General features: G+C 37.0%; 2 protein-coding genes across 2 annotated transcripts; one reads left to right on the forward strand and one right to left on the reverse strand.

The window, feature by feature from the left end:
• The first annotated feature begins 1,540 nt into the window (after nucleotides 1–1,540).
• LOC104094253 (double-stranded RNA-binding protein 2-like) lies at nucleotides 1,541–5,977 on the forward strand. Its single transcript, XM_009600129.4, has 3 exons — nucleotides 1,541–2,082; nucleotides 3,080–3,299; nucleotides 4,847–5,977. The coding sequence occupies exons 1-3, from the start codon at nucleotides 1,837–1,839 to the stop codon at nucleotides 5,797–5,799; spliced, it is 1,419 nt and encodes a 472-aa protein (XP_009598424.1). The 5' UTR covers nucleotides 1,541–1,836; the 3' UTR covers nucleotides 5,800–5,977.
• Nucleotides 5,978–6,532: 555 nt separating this feature from the next.
• On the reverse strand, nucleotides 6,533–20,589 carry LOC104094254 (mRNA-decapping enzyme subunit 2). The gene is made up of 8 exons (XM_009600130.4): nucleotides 20,298–20,589; nucleotides 17,287–17,438; nucleotides 16,520–16,647; nucleotides 14,787–14,882; nucleotides 10,955–11,107; nucleotides 9,930–10,033; nucleotides 9,784–9,851; nucleotides 6,533–6,974 (listed from the first exon to the last, which is right to left on the reverse strand). The coding sequence occupies exons 1-8, from the start codon at nucleotides 20,375–20,377 to the stop codon at nucleotides 6,790–6,792; spliced, it is 966 nt and encodes a 321-aa protein (XP_009598425.1). The 5' UTR covers nucleotides 20,378–20,589; the 3' UTR covers nucleotides 6,533–6,789.
• Between the last annotated feature and the right edge of the window lie 3,456 nt (nucleotides 20,590–24,045).

Raw genomic sequence — 24,045 nt, forward strand, 5'->3', positions numbered from 1 at the left:
GAGTAGGATTTATTTATTTAATGAGCTAGCTTAGTGAGATTAACATTCATTATATTTAGAAACTTACATTTTTTTCTTTGTTTTTCAATAACTCAAACACATTATTTAACAAATATATATATAATTTTAAAAAAAAATTATATTTATTGCTATAGGTACACGCGCGTACCCTAAAACTAGTTATATATATACACACACGAGGAAAAGCATGAAGTTGGCTGCATTCAGATTAGGAGAATCCCATTTCAACTTTTTCCTCTGTTCATTTATTAAGGTGTTGTTTATCAGTAATCTAACAAATAAAAGGACGGCAGATGAGTTATTTAATAAGTAGTATCTCTTTCCCTCGCTTATCCACTCCCTAGCTTCTCATTAATAACCAACGAATTTACTTTTTATACAAAAAAAAAAAAGTTCGGTTTACTGATCTCCCGCTATGCGAAAGGTCCTGGGAAAGGTCGGACCACAAGGATCTATTGTACGCAGCCTTACCCTATATTTCTGCAAGAGGCTGTTTCCACGGCTTGAAACCGTGACTTCCTGATCACATGTCAACAACTTTACCAATTACATTTATAAAAAAAACAAGAAAGAAAACGATCACTTTTTACACTATTAAATTATTTAAAACCAACTACACATACTTTCTTAATGGCAAGTGCAAGTTGACAATAAAAAAAATGGTAACTTGCAATATTCAATTAAACTAAGACAAACCCCTTTTTCTTAGCAAAGTATTCACCGATTCTTCAAAAAATTATATTATATAAAAATTATTTATACTATTAATAGAAATCCACATTTTCTTACCATCATCTCCATTGAAAAAAGTAAATTTTAATTATGCACTTTTGACTTATATAACTTTAAGAGCCCGTTTAGATGGACTTGTTGTAAGTGATTTTTAAATCAAAAGTCATAAGTTAGAAATTCTAATTTTTGGCTTATTTTTATCATTTTAGCTTAAAACGAGTGCTTAAAAGTATTTTTTTACTTTATTCAAACACTACAAAATGGCTTAAAAGCGATTTTGGTTTAAAAACAGTTAAAATAAGCCAATCCAAAGGGGCTCAAAGTCTGTAACAACTCAATTCATTTTGTTCTTATGAATAATTATTGTCACTTCTAGTAAGATCAAAATTATTATTCATGCCGATAAAACTACATTCATCTCGTGGAATAAAATTTTCAACACATATTGCCTTCAATTATTCAACGAATAGTTTTTCAATATCATTTTATGTTGTCCTCTATTTTAATCTGTTTAAAAGAAAAACCATTTGATATATGAAAACTGTTTAGCTTTGAAAAATTTCTATTATGCTCAATATTATATTCTTATAATTATAAAAATATCATTTCACGCTTAAATCACACATTATAATGGTGCTTTTAATATGTATTTAACGGATATTGTTTTTGAATTTTATATCCAGTCAACAAACCATATAAAATTAAGCTGATGCAAATTTATCCTTCTGTAACTTGTCATATGGACGCGTGCAGAGAATTTAATGCACAATCTAATGAATGCGAACAAAAAGCAAAGGCTACATTTTAATTCTAGCTTACGAAGAAAAAGCTCAACATCTCTCTCCACTCTCTCTCAGTAAAACTTCTGATATTTAGCGTTCTCTCTCTAGAAAATCATTACATACAACACTCACATTTTATACATACAAAACCCTAGCAACTCTCCGATCCTCTTCCGACGATCGTCCTCCATGCCGCCGGCGAGAGGAAACGGAGCTCCGATTCACTTCATTGATCTCAGCTGATTTCATTTTGATCCTTGCTCCTGAGTATTTTTGTGCTTTTGTCTAAGATTTAGAAGAAATGTACAAAAACCAGCTGCAGGAGCTGGCACAAAGGAGTTGCTTCAACTTGCCGTCTTACACTTGTATTAGAGAAGGTCCGGATCACGCGCCGCGGTTCAAGGCTACTGTTAACTTCAATGGAGAAATCTTTGAGAGTCCGAATTACTGCTCTACACTTCGCCAGGCTGAGCACTCTGCTGCTGAGGTTGCATTAAATGCACTCGCTAATCGCGGTCCTTCCTACTCGCTTGCTGCTAGAATTCTGGTATTTATTTCCCCATTTTAGTGGCAAAATATTGGGGGTTTTCCCCAATCATTTGTTTCAGATGGACTTTTTACGCTTTGCCTTTTGCGATTGATTTTACTGAAATGAATCTCTTTTTTAAGTTTTTAGAATATTTAGGAGGTTTTGCTTGCTAGTATAAAAAGTATTTTACACAATCAGGTCACTTATTAGTTAATTACAGGTAAATCTCTTGATAAGCATTATTTGGTAAGTTGGTGAAAATGATAATTAATCTGCTATCAAAGGTGAAGGTAATTTACACTGTAAGTGTATATAATTGAAATCCTTTGCCTAAATATATATGCATTAGTGACTTTTCGATTATAGTTCCAGTGAATATTGGTCATCTAGATTAAGAAGGTGGAATAAGTGTAGCCGTGTGAGGTAGCAAGGCTATTTTTAAGGGGGGAAATTTAGTTTTTTCTTTCTGGTTTTTATAATTGTAGTGGCTAGGGTAGCTTGCATGGGATACCTGCTATCTTCCAACAATACGGGTACCGGGTAACTCTGCCAACCAAGGTTATGGGAGAATTCACCTAATGTTGCTTCTAACAGGATTCAAACCATTAATGTATTTTCTTGATCACTACTACAGTTTTTCTTTATAAAACTTTTTTGCTAGATTTTTGGAGTCCAGAACTTTTGGAAGATAGTGCCAACTTCTAATGGTCTGTAGGCATTGGGTCTCATCATGTATTGCTGCATCATTTTTGTATCGTGCTCAATTTTGTAGTTAGGTAAACTTAATCCCCAAACAAATCTGAATCCCTGGCCAATATCACAAATATGCAGTAAAAATGACAGTGCAGGTAAGTAAGTCCGACATTTGTAAATCACAAATTGTGGCCTCCATGGATTTTATGTCATGACTAATTGTTTTGACTTAAAATATGGTTCTTACCATTAGTTGTGACAGTAGAAGGCTCATGGTTACTTTGGCATTTTGGTTTCTGATTCTTTAAACACTGATTTGCAGGATGAGACAGGGGTGTATAAGAATCTGTTACAGGAAGTTTCACAAAGAGTGGGAGCATCATTGCCAGCATATACGACTTTTAGATCTGGTCTAGGACATCTTCCTGTCTTTACCTGCACGGTAGAGTTGGCAGGCGTCACATTTACTGGCGAGCCAGCAAAAAATAAAAAGCAAGCTGAAAAGAATGCAGCCATGGCAGCTTGGTCGTCTCTGAAATTATGTAAGTGATTCCAATGTCTATTAACCAACTCATACTTGCTGCATGGATTATTTGGGAACCTTATTTCTTTATGAAGAAGTTATTGTAAAGCTGCATGTATGCATGTGTGTGGTGGCAGGGCTTATGGAGTTGTTATAAATGCCAAATCATGAATTGTGTGTGGATTTAGGGTTTTTTTTTTTGGGGAGGGGGTTACCTTCTAAACTTATTTTACATCTGGTGTGAGACTCTGCATGTAAGATGAATATATATATATATATATATATATGTGTGTGTGTGTGTGTGTGTGTGTGTGTGTGTGTGTGTGTGTGTTGGTTTAAAGAAAAAGTCTGGATCATCTCGACAGAAATTATGCAGTGCTAAAATTTCAGGGTAAAGGGCTGTACTAGTAAATTTTTTAGGCTGACGGAACTGCAAAGATACGCAGAACAATAGCTGAGGTGAAACTACAGCAGAAGCAGAAGAGGGAGGAGCAAGAACGAAGAGACAATTGAAAGAGTGAATTCAGAATCTAGGGCTGGCAAATGGATGTATCTATTTGGATTGTAGTGGAAGCGCAAATATATACCTGATATTATCAGCTCTTTAGAAAATAATAAATATATACCTGCTTATATAAAAGAATTAGCTTGTTGAAAAACTGATGAACAAAATCAGGATGGCTTCCATACAGACTAGCATATAGATGTTTAGATAGATAAGAGGATCAACAGTTAGCTAAGAGCTTAAGGTAAGACCTGGAGAATGAGGCTTCTTGGGAATCATGCAAAAAGTTATACGAGGATGAAAACCGGTCTTATCCTTAAAAAAAATAGAAGAATATGAAGTAGAAATCAGTGAACCTAGTGAACTTGGAAATTTTCTGTGAAGTATTTAGCTAGGCTCTTGTTGATTCCAAATTTACCCCTCCCAACCGCCACCACCCCAATCCAAAAAGGGGCTAGAAATTACATTGACCCAATCCACCACCTGCCTGTTTTTCCTTTGTACAAAGTTGCATACATCACAATTACCACCACCCCAACCCAAAAAGGGGGTAGAATCTTGACCCAACCCACCACCTGCCTGTTTGCCTTTTATATATGGTTGCATACATTACAATTACCCAGACACTTTCTTCTGGTCTTACCAGCATTGCTGAATATTCGAGCAATTAAAAAGATTAAACCAGATATTTCTCTTCTATCTGAGCTTCGTGACTTTCTTGTCCGGCATATTCATTAAAAATGATAAGCTTAGGAGGTCCAGGGATTTCCAACCTTCTAGTAACGACCTTGTTGAGAAGGATTTAAGTGCTAGAATATCATCAGTGCTGGCATGGCGTATCAAATTTTGGAAGTTCTATGGTACGAAAACTTTCAGTGCTGCAATCTAATGGTTTCCTGAATGCTTGTGCTTGCAAATCATTACATTTTTAGTTTCTATTTTTTTTTAATTAGATAGATATTCACTTTGTACACTGATGATAAGCTTTAATCTGTATTTTACTTTCATGAATTATAAGTTGCACTATTCTGCATGACATTCTTCTATTATTTGTCTATCAGTAGCGCAGCAGTCTGAAAGTTCAAAACCAGACCGAGGAAGAAATGATGAGCAAGAGCATGTAACTGTTGCACGTGCACTACAAAGGTATATTATGAAGGCAAGGCTGGCTAGAATATCATTCCCAATTAAATTTCCAACACCCAATCCAAGACCAAGTGTACAACAGGCTCCATCTACAACGTCAAAACTCCTTCCCCTAATATGTCCTAGAACAGCTCCTCGCAGTAGGCCGGTCAGTCCATTATGTCTAAAACCTGCTACTCAAAGTAGACCCTTTGATACTACAGAAAGCGACACATCATTGAGTCCAAGGACTGCTCAAGCCATAAGTGCCATTTTAAGTGACAGCTTTTCTGTAGATAGCCACAAGGTTCGAGCGGAGAAGTTCCCCGCTGCTAGTGCAGCCCCATATATTCCTGTCAGGCATTTTGGCCCACACCATCGAATGGCTCCTCCAGTGACCATACGGAATGCAATTCATGTTTACTCTGCACCACCGCTTCCTCCACCATCTAGGTCGCCAAGTGTTATAAGGTCTCCGGGTCTGGGAGTGGCACCACCTGTCTGTGTAAGACAGGCAATGCCGGTTTATGCTGCACCCCCTATTCGGGCAGAAAAGCTCCCCACATTAGATACAGCACTTCAAGTAGTGGAGCCTACCTTTTCTAAAGCTCCACCTGTTCAAGTTGAAGAACCAGTAGCTTCAGAGGGACCTGAAATTCCGGTACATGAATTACCAACTTGTAAAGCAGTGCCAGGCAAGCCAGAATTGGCACATGAACATTCTGAAGAGCAACCATGTTCCCAACTCCAACCGACTAAGAGAGAGGAGCCAGTTGACTTTGAAATTTCAACGAGCGTGACAATACCTGTGGAAGGAACAAAGACTGCAGCTGAGGAGAAGCCACAGGAGTCTCTAGAAATTGAGAATTTGAAACAACTAAAGATATGATGTATTGTCAGGCATGGGATGGTTCGGACTGCAGAACCTTCAATAGGCTTTCGTACTAGGATTTAGTTTGTATGTTCTTATGTAGTCTTTAAAAAAAAGTCTAAATCTGTCAGTCTGCTTTCACAATTTTCATTTGGAATAGTTTTATTGAGATAGTTGTAGCTACCTTTTTACCGCAGTTCCTTTACAGTTCAATACCAGCAATTCTATGAAATTACTTGCAGCTAGTTGGATATATAGTTATAATACCAGTCAAAGGGCTTTATCGAATAACAGTTAGTAGCAAAAATGCCAAAAAAGAGACCTCTCAAAACTAGAGTTTCACCTCATGTGTATATGCTTGTAGCTTCGGTAATCCGTTGAAAATGCAGTATCGTTTCACTTTATTAAAAAGTAAGATGTCGAGTTCTCTTACTGTTCCTTTAAATCCCTCTTTGCTGGCGATTGTAGTAGATTTCATTAGGAACTGTCCTTCGAGCTTCATCCAACTTAAATGTATAGATAAATCGAAAAAGGCCTAAAATTACCCTTATACTATTTGAAATATACCACTTTTGTCCTGCGTTAAATTTTAGTACCAAGAATATTTGCATAAATATCCGAAATTTGCCAGAGTCTGAAAAAATACATAACTCGAGTTTAAGGCCTCCATGCTAGAACTGTCATTGCTCGAGAAGAAAGACAGCAAGATGGAAGTACGGACTCAGTTAGGAGTTCAGGCAACACTGATACGTAGGAAAATATAGTGTCCAAATTAAAAGGAGTGTTTTTGCATCTACTAAAGAACATGCTTGACTATTCAATACAAAAGGTTCCTGTACATACTGTACATGCATCACAAACCTTTACCTGAACAGAACAGCCACAAAAGTACGAACTTGTCTGGCGGATTAACATGAAGAGACCTAGATTTTGTCGACAATTGATGTAGTGACTGAAGCTATATGTGCACATGAAACTTGACAATCGACCGTGACTACACTCTACACTTCAAGAAGAGAAGCCAGCTTCCATTGCACGATATATTGAAGCAGTGTCAAACCGGAAGTTTCTGAAGCTTTTGCCAGGACCTGTGTCTGGGGGATGTGCATCAGCTGCAGGCTTGTTCAATTGAATCTCAGTTAAAACTGAGCTGCTCCCAGTGGAACTATTCTTTGCGTTCCATACACTTTTTCCTACATAAAAGAACTAAACCTTATCAGCAAATTGTATAAAAATTAATATGCTGTGTCCTAAGCACAAGATATTAAACGAAAGTTAGCATTATAACTCCCACTGGACTAATGTAATGCATAAAGCTTAGGCTTTTGATAAAATGCTGACTGAGCTTTTCTTTCTATAGCTAGTTGAATGTATTGGAGGTAAGTGTAACTACTATCATACTTCCCAACTTTTTTCTTTAAGCAACTGAGAGGGTGGGTGACATTTTCTTAATCAGATTAGATTTGGTGAGCTCAATTTAGACCTTATGCAATCACATTCTACTCTTTCCTGTAAGTCATTGACTATTCATAGTTATTAATCCCTCTGTTTCAGTTTATACGGCGTTGTTTGATTGGGCACAAAATGTAAGAGAGAAATGAAGACTTTGAAGGTCGTGGTTTTTTAATTTCTTTTGAGAAAGACTTTGAAACTTGTGGTCATTTTTTATTTCTTTTGAGAAAGACTTTGAAACTTGTGGTCTTTTTTTTTTTTTTTGAGAAAGACTTTGAAACTTGTGATTTTAAATATGCTTAATATTTCTGTGGCTATAAGACTTTTAAAACTACTAGTCTTAACTCTTAAACATGCCATAACATTTGTGTGGTTATCATTAAAGGTAAAATGGAAAGTTCAAGTTAAATTATTTCTTCTAAATTTAGAAAGGCGTCGCTCCTTTTTAAACAGACTAATAAGGAAATAGTGCCAATCCTTTTGAAGTAGAGGGAGTACCTTTTAGACCAAAGAAGAGTAGATGAACTAGAGGGGAAAGTTGGAAGGAGAACATTCTAACATTCTTTCATTCTGCTTTGTCTTGGTGAGAGGGCTTCAAGTAAGGTTAGAAGTATCATTAAACGACAGTCGACAGCTGGTGTATCTTCCTTCTACTTAGTACATCTCAGGTTTAACGACATGGTGTATCTTCCCTGTACTTATTAAATCTCAGGGGTCCCTAATGAGTAATGAAGTCATCTTAAATAAAATATACCTTGGATCTTACAAAACACCTCACATAAAGAAACAGAGAGGAGAGGGACCATTATCCACTACCATAAGTCCATAACAAACTGAATCATACGATATCCTTTACCAATTAAAAAGAAGGTGAAGGGGCGCTGTGGAGAAGAAAATTGGATCAGTTATGCAATGTAGTCACTGGTTTCATGATTATTGAGATCAACCAACCAACAAAAAAGAAAAATGAACAATTCCCTCTACACCCCACCCCCGTTTTTTTCCTTCAAGGGTGGAAGAGATTCAGATAGATGCATTTAACCCAAGAGAAAGGTTTATTATATTAACAATATAGGGGTACGGAGTAGGGACTTGAGTGGGTGGGTTTGGGGGGGGGGGTGTTGAGGTGGTTTAAATGGTGGGAGAAAGGGAATTAAATAAGGAACCAGTTATGTCAGCTCATAAGTTAGTATAAAAATTAGCCAATTCATAAATTATTACCCATATTAGCCAATTAGCTATTTGTCGCGGAAAAAAATGTCAATCTTTTGCTTTCTTCTGAGTGGGTGTTGTTGGAATAGATTGGATACATCTTAAGGAGTTTAAATCCCAGTTTTGGGATGATTTAGTAGAGTTTTGAGTTGGTTTGAATTGAAAATTCGAAGTAGAAGATGAACATGGAAAAAAATTATGTGTATCACACTGTGTATCATTTGTGTATCACATATGTATCATATTTGTATCAAATGTGTATCACATATATATCCATGTATACCTGTGTGAGATATATGCGTTATACATGTGTCGCAGAAAAAAAATTTGAACTGGATTTTAACTACGAATTTTGATACCAAATCAGTCCAAATCACCTCCAATCTTCCTCAAATTTTGCATATTGACTCATCTATATGTTTTCAATGAATTTCGACCATAGCTATTGAAAAAAGTCCATTTTTGCTTAGATTTTTGGATTTTGTATATATATACTTTTTTGTATTACATCACCTTGTTTGCTACTTCATCCATGAAATTTCCTTTTCGTCTTGCATCTAATGTTGCTGATCACGCTTAAAAATATGGAAGGAGATCTTTGCGTGTGATTCTTGGAGAGAAAAAATCCTTATGCAAGTTTTGTATGTGCTTTGGCAAGTTTTGGTAAGTCTATGATTAATGGCTATAGGTTGGTAAGTTAGAACTTATTTGGGACATTTCCGTATGATTCCCATTAAATAACCCAAGAGAAAGGTCAAGGGACTAAAAGGCAGAGATCCACTTTAAGGGCAGCCCGGTGCACTAAGATCCCGCTATGCGTGGGTCTGGGGAAGGATCGACCACAACGGTCTATTGTACGCAAGCTTACCCTGCATTTCTGCAAGAGGTTGTTTCCACGGCTTGAACCCGTGACCCGCTGGTCACATGGCAACAACTTTACTAGCTACGCCAAGGCTCCCCCTTCAGAGATCCACCTTACCCTATTTATATGTTCCAAACTATTTATAATCTTTGAAATGCGTACTTGGATCATCATCTTAGTTACCTTACTGTCTCATAGTTTGATGCAAAGGGTAAAGTTTCCACTTTATCTTGATGTTAGATATACAAGTAATCTGCAGTAAAATATGACTATTCAACTCAAATGGGAGAAATATAAAATTGGCCAGCATTCTAACCCAACCAACTTGATGTAAATTGAAACTTCATTAAGCTAGTTTCCCGGAGGACAGATAAGTAATCGAATTCAAACAACAGTCAAGATCAACCAGCTAGATGACGTGTTAGCTAGTAGCTACTACAGAAGAGAGGATTTGGGGAAATGGAGAAAGAATGCACCTCTTGAAGGCCTATCCAGTCTAGGTGCTACTGGAGGCTGATGTGCTGAAATCCATGATCTCAAAGATCTGTGAGAAGTATTTGGAATCATTAGCGAAACAACTAAAGGGCATCCTCCAGGTTTACAAACTAAGCATTTCACTCACGTTAAAAATGGAGAAACCATGTAGAGCTTGAGGCCAGTCATCCCACGAGATATGACGTCATTACTTGCTGGTTGAAGTTCATCCAGTCTTTGCCATGCAATTTCCTGAATTCAACATGCAAACCAACAAATTTTAATTCCCAGAGGAAGCAGTCACAGTCGGATTCTCGTATTTGAAAATGAGCTTTGCATATGTACAACCTAAGTGATTATACCATGCCAGCTCCATATACAATCCGTAAATTTTAGAACACATGCACGTGTTTGCATGCAATTTGTGCGTTGTGTAGAGAATGATCATCAATGTTAAAGTAACCAATGGGAGAGCAAAAGAATGTGCATGTTACAAAAACTAACTTATAAAGATTCCTGCAGACATCAACCAATTAAAGAAGTGTAATTCTAGATAGCATCTTAAGTATCAACTTCATGCAAAATCATGAGAGGAAAGACAATCCTTAGCATATCTTTAGTGATCGACATTGCAAGAGTAACTCAATTTTCCTCCGAAAATAAAGTTCAATACTTCATCCAAAAAATAATGGCTATAAAATCCAGCTGAAATGTATCAGCATGACATACCTACATAACATAAATCTCATCCAACAGGTCATCACTAAACTTGATATACATAATACATGTCATATGACACTGAGAAATGTGAAGTTCAATGGCAAGTAAAATTCCATAGGAATCTGCTGCTCCATATAGTCGTATTAAATTAAGGTAGTAAGCTCAGAAAATTATCTATTAGCATGGGCTCCAAAAAAACAAAATTCTTACACAAAATGCTAAAGTCAACAAAGGCAAGCAAATGATATACCATCACTCTAAAAAACAAGTGTGCTGGTAGACCATACAGTAATTCAACATTAGCAATATTTTCATTTAGCTGGGACAGCATAAATCCATCTATTAAAGATAACAAGAAAAGGACATTGATGAACAGATTACACTTTGCCACGAGTGTTTCTGCGATACTGATCTCCTTTTCAGCTTTTAACTTGCACAAAGTATTTCACTTACACTAATTTCTTTTTTAGTTTGTGGGGCAAATGATGTATCCTCTTTCACTCCAGCTATTATGTAAAGCCGCACTCTTTGCTGTCCAAAAGTCATTTCAAGGAATTCATCTTTCTGAAGAAGTTTTGATACATCAAATCCTGTTTCTTCCAAGACCTGCATCCAATACAAAGCATAATTTAGATATTTGAAGTCAAACTGGGCACTGTATAAAGATAAACCATGGAAGGTAATTACTTAAGGTTGTCAAAAGGGCAAGAGAACAAAATAAATAGAAATAAACTGTTGCTGCCAGCTCCTCAAAGGATAATCTTAATCACATATAGTACCACCAAGATTTCATAACAGTTACAATCTTCAATTTGGAGCAGTCAGATTCAGTACCAACTTATTAAATCAGAGTTTCCCTCTCATCTAATCCTAGATCCTATCCATGCATTTATGCTCATTGTATCCTTACTCAACTACTTTAAAAGTAAACTATTGCAGACTTTCGGTGACTCCTAGATAGCTTGTAACTTAGTTTCTGATAAACTGATCCATTCACAATAAAGAAATTAAATCAGTTCCTGCTCTTTTCCCTTTGAACCACAAAGCTCTGATCCAAAAAACAGAGGAACCAAAAATGCTACTCCCTCCGTTTCAATTTTTGTGACACACTTTCCTTATTAGACCGTTCCAAAAAGGATGACACATTTTTATATTTGAAAATAATTAACTTTAAACTTTTCAGTTTACCCATTTTACCCGTAATGAGAAGTTTCATAGCCACACAAATATTATGGCCCCACAAAGCTTTTATCTTTCAGCTTTTACGACCACAAGTTTCATCTTAGGCCATTGCTCCTCCTTTAACCATCATCTTCGGCCATTGCTCCTCCTTTATACCATGATACACCAGTACCACCATGGGACATTAAGTATAAACCACATACTACCCATTCCTCATGTAGAACATAAATTGAATTTTCTTCATGGACTGGTCCAACCAGCTTTCTCCATAATTACAAAATATTTGATGTCTCTTCTTTGCACAAAAGATTCAAATTCAACAAGTCACAACTACCCCTCAATCAATATTGAACAAGTTGGAGTTGGTGGTATGAATCCTCATTGTCCATATTGCTCCATTTTAATCTATCTCAGACAAATGAAAAATTAGTTTCTCTAACACTAGAAGTTATCTACATTTTCAATTGGCACGTAAATCTCTAACAATACTTAAAAACTCCTAGCAACCAATGGACCTGCAGAACGTATTAACATGACTAATTCTTTTTTTGTTTTGGATAAAAGGTAAGGGTATCAAAATATCGATTACTGAAGCACCAACAAGGTGCATGTTTACAAAAGCATATACAAACTGGTCATAAGACCAATTATTTATCATTAACACAGATAGGTAGGGAAATCCATCAATTATCTATGATATTTACATATTCATGTTTTGACCAAAATGACAAGGTATAAACTAAAATGTTTGAGTTGGTGCACAGAATAGCAAATTCCTCTGATGCATCTTTGATTCTGCTCCTCCCATACGGACCCAAATTATACAAAAAAGGAATTGTTTGCCATTGCTTCCTGTAAGTCTTTTGGATCGGCATTCCAGTCCAGCTGCTAAAGACCTTCGTCACCCTACTGGCTATCGCTAATCTGATATTGAACAGCTGTTGGAAAATGTTCCATAACCCCATGCTGTTTTGTAATGCAAAAACAGATGATTTGAAATTTCAACACAGGTAGTATCTGCTGCAGGGGAATAGCCTCTTTTAGCCAAATTTTGATGAGTGAGACGGGCTTCATTTAAAGCTTTCCACCCAAAAACATGCAACTCTAAGAGGAGCTTTTGCTTTCCACAATAATTGCCGTGGCCAGTCAACTATTTCGCCCTCTAAAAGACAGAGCGTCTTTGTAACCAGACTTAGATATCTGCGCCTGCTGTATGCAAGCCAAAACAAAGAATCCCCACTTTCATCAATCCACCTTTCTCCCCAAGTCTTTTGAGCAAATCTAACAAGCTGTCCATTTCGCAATCATGGCAATTTCTTCCAAACTTTAAATTCCAAGAACTTGGTATCACCTAAAACTCAATTCCCACTAACTGGTAATGCCTATACCAATCTTTTTTCTTCCACTATGCTCTATTTTTTGCTAGGTTTGCATGGATTCAAAGAGATTGTAGGTCTTCTAAGATAACTTCTTTTTATGTGATTTTAGGTCTACCTCGTCCCCATTTAACACCTTCATTCACCATTGTTTTAGGCCTATGGAACGGTCCATCTAGAGGTCGACTTAGTACATGACCAAATTATCTCAAGAAACATCTCAGTTTATCCTCTATATATGCTACTTGCACCTTATGCCGAAGTGGCCATTTTTAATTTTGTCTAATCTTGTATGACCGCACATCCATCTTAGAATTTGCATTTCTTCGACACACATCTTGTGGATGTGTTGGACCTTAGAGGCCCAACATTCACTCTCGTATCACATTGTTAAATCTTACAATTGTTCTATAAAACTTGAATTTCATTTCAATAGGTATCTTTCTATTAACATTCCGGTAGCACTTCTCCATTTAAGCCACCTTAATTTGATTCCATGTTTATATCTTCATCAATCATACCATACCATTTTGCCGGATCATTGAACATAGGTATCTATTTTTTTGCATTTACGCACCACAATACAATACCTCACTTCACTCTTCTTATGTTGGCTAAACTTGCAATGCATCTATTGAATCTTACTTCTACTTATCCTAAAATCCTTACTCTTTATTGTGGTTCGCCATCAAACTTTGATTGACACCCTAGTATCGTCAATTAACACAATATAGTGCGCAAATAGCATACACCATCGGATCTCATCATGTATAGCATGCTAACTTCACTTGTACAGCTTTAAAAGTAAAATTAGGTGACCTTAGTACTGGCATTTACCAGATATGAGGAGACGTACATAAAATTGGATAAACTTTTATCCCAAGTGCGATTAATGTCATTAGGGTTGGCACTGATTTCTGATTAATGCTGTTATAATTATATTAAGCCCCTGAGAAATTACAAGTTAAAATAAAAGTTAAATAAGAAATCTAGGTAAGAAAGGAAAAGAGAGTTGGTAGTAGGTGCAGAAGAACAGACCCCTCGGTGCTTATCCAATCCCCATCACATTTCTTAGGATTGTGTTTCTCTCACGATCTCCTTTTAATGGAGTAAGTATATCTTATTCTCCTCAAGTACAATAAAAAACTTAAATATGAAACAATCGACAAAATTTTGGATCACAACTCAATAACTGAAAGACGAACCAAAAGCCAACTTACATCGGCTGATGAAATCCCTCCTAATAGCCCCAACTATATGCAACGAAACCGCCCCTCCCTCCCCCCCCCCCCAAATATCTTTGCAAAAGGTCTAAGATAGTTCGAGCTAAGTAATTTTTGCAAATAAAGATATCTCCTGCATAAGAAGAACTGAAAACGGTACCAAAGAAACATGAATTTTAATGGGAAAAAAGGAATGAAACCTTACTTTAATAATTCAAAGAAGAAGTTCAGCTTTTTATTCAGTAAGATATTTATATGTGCATATCTAATGATGATGGAACTCAGAAAGGTGGGGTGAGCCATTATATCATCGCTACCAAACTTTATCCTTCACTGTCATCTCTTAGGCAAAATCAGTCACCTTAAATCAACTAAAACCAATCAAGTAACAGATAGCCTTGTATGCTTCCACAAACATTTACAAGAATCTTCAATGTCAATTGGAGCATCGTTGAACTAAAGAGAATTTACTTCTTGGTTAAAAATAAGGTAAAGAGAATTTACTTCTCTAACTGCACAAGTGTGGTCCTCTTCATCCTTATTCTTTTTCCCACGTGGAAAACTCCAACTTGAACCCTTCCATCCCTTTACTAACAAGCACTGCATTTGACATAAATAATCTATCAGATACTCAAAATCCAAAAGACACAGTTTGAACAAGAACTTAACAGTACATCAGGAAATAGAACCTTGAAACATAACAACAAAAAGATGACCAAACAAGCACCATGGCCATAAGAGGAAAAAAAAACCTTCTGACATACCAATTATTACGTAACTCAATTTTCAACAGACTCAGGGAATTCAAGGAACTTTTGATGTCATAACAGAACTTCACTAAATTGAAATAGAATAGAAATCGGAGTGGCAAAATCTCGGCTCTTGGTTGCTTCACTGCCTAAGTATATTGTAACACATTTTCACCTGCATAACTATTTCCTTTTCATGAACTTCCAAGATTTTATATTGCTGGTAAAGAAGTATCAACTTGCAGTTTTCAGAAAAATGCTAGGATGCTAAAGGGTGAAGAATTCTGAAAACACAAGTTGGTAACAAATTATCATGTATAATTGGTACTCCCTCCGTCCCAATTTATGTGGTGGTGTTCGGATTTCGAGAGTCAAAGGAGTTTCTTTGTAACGTGATTTTTATATATGCCTTTTAAATATTTTAAAATATTAATTACTGTGACTTATAGTACTTTTTATGTAATTTACAAATATGTAAATTTTATTTCAAAAAACTTAAAAATTCTATGTCCGAATTCACAGTCAAAGTAACTCATTTGACTCTCGAAATCGGTAAATCGCCACATAAACCATGACGGGGGGAGCATAAGATATTAGATTACAGTGCTTCGTTTAAGATGGCATCATGTTTTCCATCGTCACTTGCTGATTTCACCAATTGCCATGATATCGTCAGCAAATAGCATACACCATGAGACCTCATCTAGTATTGTGGTGGATAACTAGGGTTAACAAGTAAAGGCTCAATGTTGATCCCTGGTGTAAACCCACAGTTATGAGAAACTCCTTATATCACCCTATTCTTGTTCTCACGCTAGTAACGGCTACTTCATACATGCCCTTTATGGCACTTATATATTAATATGAATTCCTTTCTTCACCAACACCACGAAAGGACACTTTTTGGTGCTCTATCATATGCTTTCTACAGGTTAAGGAACACCATGTGTAAGTTTTTCTTCCCCGTGCGATAAATTTCCATAGATCTTCTTAGCAAGAATATAGTCTCTGTCGTCTACGACAGGGCAAATCCAAACTGATTCTCGGCCATTCTTGTAATGTCCCTAAATCTATGCTCCCGCACTTTTCCAAAGTTTCATCATCTATGACTCAAAAGTTTAAGGCCTTGATAATTTGCAACAACTTTGAATATATCCTTTGTTCTTATAAATTAGAATAGGGATATTGAGGATAATCATCGGATTAAAAAGAATAGAGAGAGAAATGACTGCAGTTGAATGAATATAGGTCCTCAAAAAGTCAAAGCAGCAATGTTCTAAGTTCCAGTAGCATATTAATCACTGGGTCATACATGAATTTTTTGATAAGGGACTGGTTCATACATGAATATAGGTCCTAAAAGATCACAGGCTTAACAAAGCACAAAATGTTGAACACCAATCAACTATAAGAATCTGACAAAGATGGTATTTATCTCTTAAGGAGAAGGAACTAGAATATGCAGCTCTCAAAGCAAACAAGACTTACCCTTTCAAAAGTTTCATCAAGGATGATGGCCCCAGTTACAGGAACTCGAACCTTGTAAGAGGTAAAGTCCTTGAATATGTCATCTATGTGAGGAACATATGGCTTTAAAACATCACAACTGTTAAACACTGTCATTGATTAAGGAAAGCCAGAATGCTCATATGCTCATCTCCAGATACGCAAGCCAGCATGGAATTAGTAAGCAAAACAACTTAGGAATGGAAGTAAAAAATAGTGACCCTATAATATATGTCCACCTTATACTATCAATATAATTCTTTCTTTAGATAATCTTATAAAAAAATACCCTTACTTATAAAAAGTAATTCTTTCTTTCGATTTTACATTTCCAATCTTCATGAAAATTTTGCATGTTCAAGGAGCTCCTCAAACAAATTTAAAAAAAAAAAAGAAAGAATACAAACAGAACACTCAGCCCTAAGTAAGCGAAACACCTAAACCTTGGCCCAACAATGACCATATATAAAAAAGGAAACAAGTATATATAATGACGACTCTGGAGGACAGTAGCAATATCACAGTTATCCCGCACCCTTCTTTTGGATTAGTAATATCAGCTTCATACTTTGCGATCAAATGGGTGGAAAGCCGGTCAAGTGGCTAATTATATGCAAAGAAAAAGAAGAGAGGCATTCAAGTTCAAAGAAGTAACAGCATGCAAATCCCAATGAAAGAGGTAAGTTGCGTGCAAGATAATACTCTGCATTTAAATAATTGTCGACCTAGGTCCTATCATCAAAGGATACTTAAGGATGTAAATTCCTTGAGAGTGAAAGACTTCAATGATGGATTTTTTTCTACAGAATTGTCTTCATAAAACCAATGTGCATACTCCACAAGAAATAAAATCCTCTCAAATGATTGCTGATCTTCTTTTGGCACGTTCAAAACAAACCGACTGCGTCAAAAGAAAAGGTAACATATTTATCAAGTAAAGATACAAAATGCATAATTTCACAATTATCTACCATAAACCAAGTAAAGTCAAATGATATAACAGGGTATTAGTACTAACTTTAAGTAATTGCAGATGAAATAGAATACACTATATGCCAGGAAAGAATGCATTTTTATTGAAGTCGTAAGCTTTCATTACCATGAGACAAAAAATTAGCTTACCATGGTATAATATTGACCAAAGAAGCAATATGTCTTCCTGTCCAAATAAAATACTGAAAAAATTGCAAACATTCATGAATGATTAATTATGGAAGCATTGTTATTATTCTATTGATCAACCGATCAACCACTCATCACTGCCAAACTATTTGGAGTGATCTATACTGACTTCTATATCCATTTTACTCTACTGAACACCTTTTGATTCCAACACTGGATCTCCTTGCCCATTTAACACTACATGCAGGTGTCCTCGAATGTTAAATAGGCGGTACTTGTGTCAATCACGGGTGTGCAAAATCTGCTCTTACGTTTCTACCTTTTCCGTACTTTATCATTACTTGAGTCTTCCGGATGCCAATTTAACCTACCCACTCTCATTTTCATAATTCAACAGATGTCCCAAGCACTAGAGGCTGGCTGAGTGATTGAAACGTGAGTAACAACTTGGAAACTGTAGATCTGAATTCTAATTACAACACTTAGTGTGGGCAGATATCCTTTAGACTTGATGGGCAGAATTAACCAATACATATATTTGGATTATAGCAGGATCACCACTGGATTATTCTAAGTGTATACTAGCTAGTTCGGATGCCAGTCACCAAAAAAATAGATGTTGGTTTCAATGATGCACACCTAGGAGAACACATCTCAATGAATTCAATCATAAGTATAGAAACTATTGTCAGAACCAGTGTTTTAAAAGGCGTGGGCGTAAGGCGAGGCGTTTTACATATGCCTCAGCGAGGTGTAAGCCCCGAGGCACGGGGCGTAAGCCCCATAGGTATTTAATTTTTAATATTTTATAAAATAATATAATGACATAAATATTTATAAACAGGTAAAATTGCATAAAAATTGAAGAAAACTATAAATATGTGAAATATATATATATGTGTGTGTGCGCGCGCGCGCGCGCTCCATCCCCACAAAAAACTAGTCAAAACAATCTATTATACGCTACTTACTTACAAGCACAATTAATTTGAGTCTAAAAGAATAAAGTTTTCTACATGGAGGAACAAAAAAGATGATTAACCTGCAATTTAAACTTTGAACTTGCTGCTATGAAGGAGAATGGAGTTCTCTTTGTATTTTTAAAAAAAAAATATTCGTTGCTTTTGGGAGATATTAGCAGACTAGCGTACAAGATAAAAAATTGGGAAAGACCATGAATTAGAGCTTCAATCAATAAAAAAGGTCTTAACTTTTAAATTTAATACTTTTGAGTTCCTTTTTAAACCTTTTAAGTAATTACCAAACTGATTTTTGAGAATTTGGGTATTATATGAAGGACTTATTCAACAAATTTTGTTTTAATTTTAAAAAGTCTCTGGGGCTTACTCCTCACTAAAAAAAACGCGCCACAAACGCCCGGGCGTACGCCCTGAACACCCGAGCGTACGCCCCGAATTGTTGGGCGTACGCCTCTTGAGACTTTCGCCCCACAACATCGCCCCGGGTCGTTTTTCGTACGCCTCGCCCTGGGACTCGCCCCGAAAACGCCTTTTAAAACACTGGTCAGAACAAGCAATAGATCTATAACGCAGTGAGAAAAAAGAGTTTAAAGAAAGTATTTGTTTTAAGCAGGGCACAAAATACTCGAGTAGAATTATATATTCCTTCCTTTATTCAGTCCCAACAGTCTCAGCAACTAAGAAATTGAACTTGCCCTTACATTCAAGAAATTAGAAATTCCATTTCCCACATTTATTAATTTATCTTGGGTAGTCATAATTCTACAACCAAACAGAGAACTCTCATCACATGAAGCTGTCGAATTACATGCAACTAATACGACCCAATCAATCAATAACCTTCAATTCAAATACCAAATTAGTAGGTCATTATATGAATCTACTACTTCTTATAACATCTGCGACCAGGTCAGCTTGCTTGCACTTCGATTATTCCCTTGACTACCTGCATCCCCTAACCTGTACAAGTACCAAATGACGCTAAGCACCAAAACTTACATAGATCTCAAGAATTAACCTAACTTTCCTGCTTTCTCGGGGTTCTAACTCTGATCTCCCATGGTATTCATTCCAACTACATCACTAACCCACATCATTGGATGCTAATCTTCTATATTTTAAATTGAGGTCCATTTCATTCTCTATTGGATCGTCCTTATTTACACTAGCTTTTAACTCTATGATCAACCTACCGGCTACCACAACCATCCTCTTTTATCCTAACTCAAGACCACTAACCATTGGGTAGCTCGCATAGGCAAAGGTAACACTAATATTTTTTTTATGACACCAATGTTCGGGCCAGCTTGCACTCGCCTCGACCATTCCCCAGGATACCTACTACCTCCCACCAACAGAGGTATCCGAGATAATTCTATCCACCAAGGCTATAAGCAAAAATCACCTAGTAGTATTGCCTCCACCGGGATCTGAACAGAGACACCATGGTTCTCTTACCACTTCATTAACCAGGTCACACCCTTGAGTGCACGAAGTTAACACCAATTAACACTACTAAAGCTAAATTTTGAAATTATGATCGCTACAAGTACACTATTTTACAGCCAAGTCCGAAAAATAGCTTGAATCACTAAAAATTGCAACAACAAAAAAGCGTAAACAAAGTTTTGCACAATAACATAAAGAGCAACAGGCACCTGCAAAGATCGTCAAGGAGTTCCTGAGGAGGAAGGCCATTTTTTGAAGGAGCACTAGAAGATCGATGAAGTCCTGACATTTTGAAGACCTAAAAAACTAAAACCCTAACTTCGATCTGGAGATTTTCACGTACGTATATACATATACTACTACGTATTTTTGTATGCTCAGCGTACACGCATATGAGTATACATACGGAGAGAGAGAAAAGAGAGAGTCGGAGTCAAAGTCGAGAGGAAAGAGCTCTTATTATTCTTAAAAATTGAACCCAAAAAGCTCTTCCTCCTGATTTTCCCTCTTTCTGCTTCTGAACTTGTTGAATACTGAGTGATGATGGTGAGGGTATTCTCGGAAATTCATTATCTGTGATTTACTTTCCTTTTTCTTTAATCATCATAATTGACGTTCACTACTAAAATCCAATCGCGGGTATGGCAATAGATAATGTTAACTTGCATACCTTTTTTAATCATAATTAAGTTAAGTACTAAAATCAACTTATGCAATTAATGTTTAAACTTGTAACAACTATTCATGGTATGAGGTTTAAGAATGTGTAATTTGCATACCTTTTTTAATCATAATTTAAATATTAATATTGAACTTGTGGCACTTTGATTTGTAGTACGATACTAGACAATTTCCATATTTCTTTCCTTTTCTTAATCAAAATTATGGTATACACAAAAATTCAATTGAGTGGTTAAGGTTTAAACTTGCGCTTTATAATTTGTTGTATGACGCCGGAGAATATGTGATTGCCTTCCTTTTTTAATCACAATCAACATTATGTTGTAAATCCGATTGAATAGGCAAGCTTCAACTTGTGAGATTTGATAGATTATCCTACAACAAACAGTCTTAATTATTGGTAGACGTTTGTTCGTTAGATATACTTTGATTCGTTGTATATGTATAGGCCAAAATTTGTCTTCAGAATATTTAGCGTAATATGGCATTAAAGAAAGTTATCGGTCGAGCTCGCCCAAGACGCAGCGAGGTCGATGGCCGAGGTGCCGACATAAGTCGTGGTCAAGATATCGACAGAGATCGCAGTCAAGATGTCAACAAGAGTCGCAGTCGAGATTGACTATTGATGATAAGACTTGTAAAAGCTAATTTGTCATGATAGGGTACTAAAAGAGAATATTCTAGTGAATATTCCGTATATTTGTACTATTAGGGTTTTCTAAGAAAAAGGCCACATATATATAGAAAGAGGAGACAATGATAGGGGCATGTAATATTGATTTTTGATAAGAACACTTTTGAGAAGAAGACTTTCTCTCTCACAAAAATACAAAGACTACCTTTTGATAAAGATTTTTGTCCGTATTATTCCCACCTTTCCACTAGATCCGAGGATTGTTCATATGAATCTTGAACCTATTTGTCATTCATCTTTGTCAGGAGAAATATTCATTCAACCCACTCATTATTGGGTTAATCTTTCTCTTTATTTACTTAAATGTCATTTATTGCCATTTATTGTTAGTTATATCTCCATTAATATTCAGGCTTTGAGAATATTTCACATTTATTGTCGTCAATCGTTCATGGGGTCTGTCCCGTCTACTGTACGTTTTCAAGATTAGTGTCTAGAGTTATTATCCTTAACTAGATTTAACCTTGTTATATAAATTTGATAGTTTAACCAAAAGTTATACTTTTTGGTCAAACATTTTGGCGTCGTCTGTGGGGATCTTCTAGCTAAGTCTCTTAGTTTCTTCTAGATCTAGAACCGACACTGGTTACTGACGCAAAAAAAATGAGAAGAACCTTCTTCTCTTTGTATGCATAGATCTAACATGGCAGGTAAAAGGGAAGAAAGAACGAGAATAATGAGTGACATCCCAACCAACCTCATGGACATCATCCACGAAAGCTCTGAAGTAGTGGACGAAGACACAATGCCCAATGTCTCCCCTAGGCGAGGCGGATCACATTCTCCCCACTGCAGCATCACAAAATCCCATGGCAAGACAGACTCCACGTCCGTGGGAGAGGAGACACCACCAGCGATAAAGAAGCTCCTTGAGGATTGGCTAACTGATACACTGACTAGCGTCCTCCATAAGACCGCTCAGGACGCGGCCGCAGTAAAGGCGAGAACTTGTGCCGCACTATCAGTGGACGAGCAACATGATCAGCCTCATCCTTCACCCACAACGACAGGTATTATTCACAGTGTTGTTAACAATGCAGGCGACGACGCTCTAATAGCTATTCTGAAAATGATGGAGAAAATAAAAAATGAGAACAAGACACTTAGGGATCAAATGAGGGAGCACCAAGAAAGGGTCAATAAAATACCGGGCGCTCCTAAGTTATTGTCGAAAAGAGACGCTAGCCGGTTCATCGAGCAGTCGTACAGTGATAGCGCTGCCCCCACGTGCCATACCAAAGACCTTTAAACTGTCGTCTTATCTGAAAATATACGATGGCACAACCGACCTCGAGCATCATGTGACCCATTACGTCACCGTCGTGAAAGGCAATGACCTCGCCAAAGAACAAGTATTCTCCATTCTGCTAAAGAAATTCGGCGAAACCCTCACGGGAGGTGCATTAACCTGGTACTCACAACTGCCACCACGTTCCATAGAAACCTTTGAGGAAATGGCTGATAAGTTCGTAACGGCACATGCCTGGTCCAAGAAGGCCGAGGCAAGAGTGAATGACATCTTTGCCATCAAGAAGTCCCCGGGAGAAGGACTGAGGGACTTCCTCGCCCGTTTTAACTGAGTAAGAATGACTTTGCCCAATGTATCTGAAGGAATGACGATAGCTGCTTTTCAAAAGGGGCTGAATAGAAATGATTCAAGGGCGACAAGAAAATTATTAAGTTGGCTTATGAAATAACCCCCAACAACTTGGGATAAAATACATAATGCATACTGTACCGAAATCCGAACAGACGAAGACGACCTCAATAGGCCAACTCATCGACTGACCTTAGTACAAGTAGAATCCAGAAAAGATCAGAGAAGTGATATCAAAAGATATCCAGTGTCCCTACGGCCAAACCGAGAACGACATCTCCCATATGTCAGAACTACCGCGGTATCCTCATCTCGCCATGAAGAAAGCACACTCCGATCAAGAATAGGGACTCACCAGAATGAAAGAGGTATGCCACATTTACTATCCGCTCACAATTTTTGCGTGTCACCTACAGAGATCGCCTACGCCTTGGAGAAGTTTGGACCAAAGGTAAAGTGGCCAAAAAAGATGAGGTCAGACCCGAATACTAGAAAATCAGACGCCCTCTGCGAGATCTATCAAGAGCGAGGACATAAAATCGAAGATTGCATCGCCCTAAGATAAGAGGTTGTAAACATGCTGCGACACGGACACCTCAAAGAATTGTTGAGCGATCAGGGAAGAACCAACTTTGCCAGGAGACACGAACAACATCAAGGGCCGCCGAAGCCTCCCTCGCCAACTTGCACCATCTATATGATCATAGGTGGCGGGGATGACGCTTTCATCAATATCGTGAAGTTCACCATAACCCACAAGCTCAAACAGTCGATCACCCACGAACGGTATAATGAACTCGAAGAAAGTATCATATTTGATAAGTTAGATACTGACGGTTCGACATTCCTTCACTATGACGCTCTCGTTATTAATTTACAAATTTTAGATACCGACGTAAGACGAATTATGGTAGATGATGGGAGCGGCGCGTGTATTATCCATCCCCGAGTACTCACACAAATGAATCTCGAGGACAAGATAGTA

This window comes from Nicotiana tomentosiformis, chromosome 5, assembly GCF_000390325.3.
Source record: "Nicotiana tomentosiformis chromosome 5, ASM39032v3, whole genome shotgun sequence".
NCBI classification, from domain to species: Eukaryota; Viridiplantae; Streptophyta; class Magnoliopsida; order Solanales; family Solanaceae; genus Nicotiana; species Nicotiana tomentosiformis.